Source organism: Rhinatrema bivittatum, chromosome 7 (assembly GCF_901001135.1).
Source record: "Rhinatrema bivittatum chromosome 7, aRhiBiv1.1, whole genome shotgun sequence".
Lineage (NCBI taxonomy): Eukaryota > Metazoa > Chordata > Amphibia > Gymnophiona > Rhinatrematidae > Rhinatrema > Rhinatrema bivittatum.
The window spans coordinates 94,567,237-94,575,292 of NC_042621.1; the positions used below are offsets into that span (position 1 = coordinate 94,567,237).

At 43.9% G+C, this 8,056-nt stretch overlaps 1 protein-coding gene across 4 annotated transcripts in view; it reads left to right on the forward strand.

The window, feature by feature from the left end:
* The window catches only part of CETP (cholesteryl ester transfer protein), a 102,311-nt gene extending 100,115 nt beyond the window's left edge, over window positions 1-2,196 (forward strand). For 2 of the 4 annotated variants that reach the window (XM_029608723.1, XM_029608724.1), the window contains exon 16: window positions 621-2,196. In XM_029608723.1, coding sequence (XP_029464583.1) covers window positions 621-695 — 75 coding nt within the window. In that variant the 3' untranslated portion in view covers window positions 696-2,196. The remainder of the gene's footprint in view (window positions 1-620) is intronic. The other 2 variants (XR_003857733.1, XR_003857734.1) reach the window with 2 other exon arrangements.
* The last annotated feature ends 5,860 nt before the right edge of the window (window positions 2,197-8,056 follow it).

Sequence of the window (8,056 nt, forward strand, 5' to 3'; positions counted from 1 at the left end):
AAAAGAAAAACCAATTAGAAAGCTACACAGGGATCGCAAATTAAATTATTTCTTGTAAGAAGGTGAATCTCAATGGCAAGAGCACACCAGCCCTTCTTCTCTCTCCATTGTGTCCTCTTAATCATCCTCTTTGATATTTGGCACTTACATTATCCCCCCTGTGCCTCTGCCTTTCATTTTAAATAAATGAATGGTTAGATTCCAAAACCCAGCTCCTAATCCTAGACATCGATAGAATCACACGCTGACTGGATCATGAACGCACCCCTGCAAGGCTCCAGAAAGAATCCCCACCTGTGCCTCTGTCAATGGACTGGACTAGACCAACAAACAACAGCGAGAGAGGGGGGGAAACTGGGCAGCTGTGAATGTAAGCCCCATTTCAGGCAGCTTCTAACTGAGTTGGAAGCCCAGAGCAGTAAGAGGGTCGTCGCTGAACCAAAAATAAAAAAAAATATTTATAAAAAGGTGACGAATAAGAGAATAGTATTTTCTTCTCATCTTGAATGAATTATCTGGATGTTTATGGTTATTGAAAAACAATTTTGTCTGTCCCTGTGTATACTGGATGTAATTACACATTTGATGGACTTTTAGTAACGTATTTCTCTTTCTTTCAGGGTTATCTTATTGTCCAGCTAGATTTTGCCTTCCCTCACCATTTGCTTGTAGATTTTCTAAAAGCAGCTATGTAAGAAGAAAAAAAAATGTTTGTAATGGAATTACATATGTCATTGAAGTCTCAGAACTAAATGTAAGCGTTTAATATGCCCTGTGCTGTTTGTAAAATATTTCCGTATTGCCAAAATTTAAAAGCATTTTAAATTTATTTGAATTATTTAAAAGCCCCATGTCAACCAGAATTCTGACCAATATTATGACGGACCAAATAACTTACTTTAAAAAAGAAAAAGTTGTCTGTTGGAAGGATTTAACTCAGCATGCCCACTGAGGCTTTTTTTTTTTTTTTTTATCAAAAGTCAGATTGAATGGTTATCCTGGAATGTTGTTTCTGTTTTAATAAGCTATTATGAGGAAGACTATACCACAGAAGGATCACTGTAGGAGATGAACCAAATTTCTGTTTGACAAACCTGTTTGTACCCTAAGACTTCATCATAATTAGAATTGGGCAAAACGGTGAGTTTGGATCTTCATCCAATACCTTACCCACAGCCCAGGTATTTACCATCAGGCAAGGTTTACTGAATTATCACCCGAGATCAGATTAGAAAGATCCAGCAAAATGAGGATATAAATAACAGTCCTTGGTACTATCCAGGATTTGAGACTGTTTGGCATATATCTAATTATTCAGAGGGTGCCTGTATAGATGCCATTTACCCCCTCATTTCCATTAGTATAAATTAAATGTTTAATAATCATAATAATAGTAGTATGATTTCTATTGCCTAAGTCAGTGCTCAGAATTTATACCTAATTATTCTGTAGAGTTACCAACTTCTACCAGTAACAGATTTTGGGTTTTGTTACTTCTAGACATTGTTGATGTCATGCTGCTCTCCTCCTCTCTCCCAGGATCTTTGGATCTGATTCCTTAATTCCAGTTCCTCCTGGACTTCTGATATACATTTTGATCACACACAATTCTCCCTCCCGCAGACCTCCAATGTCCATCCTTCCCTGCCAACCCTGCCCCTCTGTAATTAATACTGAAGGTCTGCAGGACAGAAGAGGGAGGAAATTTGCTGCTTCCAAACCTTTGCTGCCATCAGGCACATGGCCTAGTAGGCCTCTGCATATATTCAGACCTGACTGACCAAGTCAGCCCAGAGAAGCTCATCTAATCTTGGATATACCAATGACATGCATGGGGAAGTAGGACTACATCTCCAAGCCTGCACTGGAGAAAAATCAGGACTAGAGCCACTTTATTGGATTGACGCGTCAACCCTTATAATCTGTGATATTTCACTTTAACACCAAGATTTTGGAGCCACGTGTTAATTGTTTTAAAACAGATAGATCCACAACTTCTTTTATTATTTTCTGATTCTGCAACTGCTGTTCTCTGAGCTAATGAAAATGTATTCAAGGCTGGTATTGTGGAATTCATCTATTTTCAATTAAGTAAGAGTCTGTGAACTATTTTGTAACCAGTGGAGGCAGGGGGAGCCAGAGTCTAGCTCAAGTATTCATAAGTTGTTGGTGAAAATAAACAAACGATCACAAGAACTGTCTGTTTTTCATTTGTGTCTTAGTCTTTACTATCTAAAATCATGCACAACTACTTCCAATAATATTACTTCAAAAGACAATAGTATAGTAATATAGTAGATGACAGGCAATAAAGATTAGTTGGCCCATCCAACCTGCCCAGTTATTCATGGTCTCTACTACTTTTATTTTAGTTTTTGCTTTTATGTGTAGCCCCTGCCCCCATCCAGTCCTGGGTGCAGCGGCTCATGGAGAGGCTCATGGCCCAGTGTCCGTTCCATAACCAAACCTGGGAACTTTTGATATTCATTATCCTGAGATTGTTGTAGATTAGAGGGGGATGGTGGAGGACAAGGAAAAGATACACTTTCTTCTCTCTTACACACACAAACTCTAACACTCTCACATGTTCACACTCGCATTCTCACACACATACATGCTCATTCTCACAGACTCACACACACGCTCCTCTCATTTGCCCCCATTTGTCACTCAAACACATGCTCACTGTCACTTCCCTTTCCACACACTCTCACACATGCACACTCACTCCCTCATACATACACATGCCCACCTACTCTCACTTCTCTCTCTTCCACACATGTGCCCATTCACTCACTCCTTCACACACACATCCTCACTCTCCCACACTTCTGCCCTTCTCCCATACACACACACTCATTCTCTCCCTCTTTTTCTCTACCCTGAACCCATAATCAATAACAGCTTCTTCCTTTAGGCTAGTGTGGCCAATGAAGACGTCTCCTTCTTCCTGCTCTGCAAACTGATGTTCTGACACCTTCCCTGATCCTTCTTCTGGCCACACAGCCAAGGCTTCGTCTTCTTCCTACCAACGCAAGCCCAGATGATGTCCTCTTCCAGGTACATGCAGGTGCTTGGACCAGAGATCCGGCATTCCTTTGGAATTCTGGAGTCTCCAGAACAAATCCGGAGAGTTCCCAAGCATGTCCTGGAGTTCCTGCACAGGGGTGTGAGGTGGGGGAAGGAATTTTTAACTCTTCAAGGCACATATGGCTTCTCCTCATTGGCGCTCTTCTGTTCATCAGCTCCAAAAACTGACTCCAAAAACTGTTGTTCAAAATAAAGTTCTTTACTGGCACTGAAGGCAGGAAAAATAAAGTTAAACAATGATACACCAATGACCAGTGAACCAAACATCAAAGCAACGTCCAAAAATTTCCACAAATAAATCTGCCACTTTTCATAGTAATCTACTGCACTACCAGATGAGTCAATTCTTTTGGGCATAAACTCTCCTCTTTATCCTTGGACCCTTCTTAAACACTGGTGAGCTTCTGGTTGGTTGTTCTTTGCAAATAGGTACATAACCAGACAGGAACTATAACAGGACTCTTCCTCAGTTGGGCAATTTTTTCCTCACAAATGCCCACCAAGGACCAAGTCTCTCTGGAACACACTTCACAGACAACTGTCTAAGGTCAATATAAGGTATATTGGCTTAACTTCTCTGCCCAGACATTTTCCTTCCATGAAGAACTAGGAACTTCAACCTTGGGCCCCAGCCACCTTCCCTGGACAGTATCTCTTCTTCTTCCTTGTCTCTCTTGAAAGCCCGAACACCCTAATCCTGGGCCACTTTCTCAGGAATACTTCAGCTTTTCAGCACTTCTCCATTGGCAGAATGCATTCACTCCCTTGCATTTCCCTGTGGATAGACCAGGACCTAATCTCTTTGTGAAGAAATGGGTAGCCTCCAGGCCTGGCACAACCAGATGTGCATACCGTGCATTGCACAGGACGGAACACCGGGGGGGGGGGGGAACGACAAGTGGGCTAGTGGCAACAGTAAAGGCTGCTGGGCCACTGACAGAGTCTAACCCACTGGTGGCTGAAGAAGGAGAGAGGCTGCAGGCTGCCAGCTCTCAATCCTTGGGTAGCCAAAGAAGGAGAGAGACTACAGGCTGCCGGCACTCAACCCGCCAGTGGCTGAAAATGAGAGGCCCATCTTCCATTTGTTTGCATGCGAGCACATACCTGAACAAAACTTCCATTCCCCCTCCCCCTCCCCAAGCAGGAAGGTCAGAAGTTCTGAGGACAAGCCATGGTCGAGACTGGTGGCAGACAAGAATGGTCAGGTCACAAGCTATGGTTAGTATTGGAAATCAGTCCAAGGAAGACAAACGAAGAAGGCAAAGCAAGGCTGGGCGAGGCTGAAGATGAGGAAGACAAGGCAATGAAGCAGCAACTCACATTGAGGTGAAGTGTGAGTGCCAAGCGAAGCCCTTTATAGGGCAAAGGGCTTTATGTCATCAGTAGGCACTGGTGGAAAATTCTTGCAGTTGGCCCTTAAAGAAGGGCTGAGTCCTGCCTGTGCCTAGAGGATGCGTGAGGGGAGTTGGAATGGTGGTGGCCAATTGTGAAGAGTCCCATCAGTAGCATCTCCCTGAACACTTGGAGTGGCAGCGTTCCCCAGCCTGGCAGCGAGGGGTAAGTGAGCCAACTCATGGAGACCGCCTGTGAGCCAGCAAACATAACAGGAATGCACTTTTTATGTCATGGGCCCTGCTTGTGGAATACAGTCCCAATTGAAATTAAGGGTGAACCATCAATCCTTAAGTTCAGGAAGCTTTTAAAAACTTACCTGTTCCAGTTAGCCTTTGATTAATCTTCAGAACCTCACTGTCATGTAGGAATTGCCCACTGAGTCCCAGTTTTTCAGGACCATGTATGGCTGCCGTATTTGCACAGGATCAATTTATATTTATTTTTATGTCTTTGGTTAGTATATTCAAGTGATATTTTATACTGCTACTTGTTTTATTAATATTTATTGTTGTTATTGTGTACAGTTTTAGCGACTATCATGTCTAAATTTTATTAATTGTTTTTACTTTGTTTTAAAATTTGTGTGGCACCTTCTTGGGTCAGCCACTAGATGTTGCTATGTCCCTGCATAGAACCCACCATCTATGAGCCTTCCAGCCCTTTCAGCACCTCTAAACTTGGATGGCTATAATTGGTTGCCTGCTCCTGTTTAGTCCAGCCATTTTAGTGTTCCTCGGAGTCATTTTGAGTTAGCATTAGAGCAGTGAGAATGCAAGTTTTCCATTCCCTGATGAGGCCTCCCAGCCTCACCATGAACTTTATTTTTGAAGAGGTGGTACTCTGTGCACTCTCCCCCCTCCCCCAGAGGATCAGGGCCGCCATCAGGAATTTTGAGGCCCCATACTGTCTGACGCGGCGGTGACGTCACAGCCGCGTCAGACAGTGAACGCTGGCAGGACAGAGCGCGCGGACGAGTCTCTGTCTGCGGTGCTCTGTAAATCAATGCTATGCATGTCTAAAAGACACGCATAGCATTGATTCTCTCCCTTCTCTGGGGCCCACACCCAGGGCCGGCTCCAGGTTTCAGTAGGCCCCTGGGCGACAGACTGTCGGAGAGAGCCTCAGTGGGCCTCTTTGCCATGAACTAATACATCCCCCAAGCGCACCTGCCGCCTGGCGGCTGCGGGCCCCCATATGTGGCAGTAGATCCTGGGGCCCCATACTGCAGGCCCAAGAATACTGCCCTGATGGCGGCCCTGCAGAGGATTGTCATATATTTAGTTTCGTAAGATAGATTTTTGCCGGATTCCCTTTGGGGCAAAAGGGCTCTCAACCCAGAGGCCTGAAGACATGTGAGTCCACTCTACCCCCTAGGTGTGGCAAGCAGCAGTGACAGATCCTTCTGTGTGAGATTTTTGATGGCCAAGATGTATTCTGACTTTATTCAAAAGGGGACTCCTGCTGAAACCTTGCACCCTTTGGAGAAGGCTCTCCCGTGACACAAAAGTCAAGGGTTAAAAGACCTGTGATCCTTAATCTACACGCTCAATGGGACAAGTGATAGTAAAGCAGCAGCCACCGAGATACTTTTTTCAGAGAGCGAGTAGCTGCCTGCCCCATCCTCTGCCTGGCACTGGACTCTTGCTTCTGGACCTTCTAAGTTCTGCCGGTTCCCAGAACCCAAGGGACTCAACCTGCAGGGAATGGGGCTGGTGTAGGTAAAACTCCAGCCTGTCCCTGACCCAAGGTGTGTCCGCCAGCTATCGGAGTGGGCCTAGTGGGCTCACTCACTCACTAGGCAGCGTCAACCGCACTTACAGATGAAGTTTCAAAGAGTTACACACACAAAAATCAGTGTACGCATGTAAGTAGCTAGTAATTGTGCAATCATTATTTTAAAAGCATTGAAAGTATGTGCGTGCTTTACGTTTCGCACACACTTATATGTGTGGAAAAAAGGGGTGGTCTAGGGGGTAATCCAGGGTGAGGCCAACAGTTATGTGCATCAGTTACTATTTTAAGTCATTAGGCAATTTACTCACATAATTTTACACCTGATAATAAGCTTAGATACATGGTATCAGACCTGTTTATTGTCTGCTATTGGCTTGGTGAACTGGAGGGAGTCTATGCCTAAGAACCAGGAGGCTCTCAATGACCTGAGGATGAACTGGTGGAGGAATGGGGAAAACTGGCAGCATTTCAATTCTGCGTGCATGTTTTAATATTATATTGACCTGCGCACGCAAATGGGGTTTTTATGCCAGCAAATCTTATTGTATTTTTGCATGTAAAATATACACATCTATATTTTTCAAATTGGTACAAAATGTATGCGCATGTATGTAATGTGTTGAACTACTCGCTTTCAATGCATTGCATGTACTCGCATGTAAGCATGCATACACGCGTATGTTGCAGGGCAGATTTAACCGTATTTTATAACGGGCGCGAATCTGATACGTGCGGGTTATAAAGTGCTATCGACGATCCCCACGGGACCACGTCCATGTGCACATGCAGCTGCGCAGAGTGGTTTCAAAGTTTTCCTTCCTGAGTTTCAGGTTTGGTGGCAAAAGCCTGACAAAAGAGCCAGGCCTTTTACCTGCTTTCCGAGCTGGGTGTCGTTCCGTATTTCTCCGAGCTCTTCTGGGAGAGAGCTCCAGGGGGCAAGTGCTGCTCCCGAGAAGGATCTGTGTGCCGGGTGTCTGCAACACTGCAGATTTGAATTCCTGCTAAAAAGAGAAAAAAAATTTACACATTTCAGTTATTACTGTACATGCTTTACAGTGGTTCTAAACTATTTTAACATTAAAGCGCACTTTAAAAACTAGTTGCACCTGTTCTGAACTGTGTTTTTTAAGATTTTAACTATTTAATACAATTGTCGTCTGCTTTTAATTATTTGTTGAAACATCAGTTTTCAAATATAATAATCATTCTAGTTCTCTTATTTACTCCCTGCTTCCCCTCCCAGCCTCTGGAAGCACATTTGATCAGGTGGGTTTATCCCATTAACCCAAATAACAGAGAAGAAGGCATGCTATATTCACACTCTTTGTTCCAGTTAAATGTAGAGGCCCCAAAACCATGATAAGTGGGAGAGTTCCAGTTTCTAAAGGACATAGAGGGTGGCCATCCACAATTATAGACCTTTGGAGATTTGAATCCCTAGCAAGTTTGTTTCTGGGTTGTGTGTTCTTGCTTTTTTTTTTTTGTTCTTGTTGTTTTTTAAAGCCAGCAAAGCAAACTATTTCAGCATGCCAAGCAGTCCTCAGAAAGCGCCCACTGCCTGAAACATGCACCAGCTTGCAAAAAAGATGAAATTTGTGTCGCTTTCATGGCAATTCTTAAAACGGCAAGAAAACAAACTGTAGGTTGGGGCTGTTTTCAGTCTCTTGCTTTACCTCTAATCACGTGTTTTCCCAGCAAAGGTTTCAACTAGAACATAGAGGCCAGAGCAAGAAGAGTTTCGGTTTCACAATGCTTCCTGAGCAGGCTCTCTCTCCAAGCGCTCAGATAAGAAATTGATAAAAAAAACAAACGACCGTGTCTGGGTGTGTGTGCATGA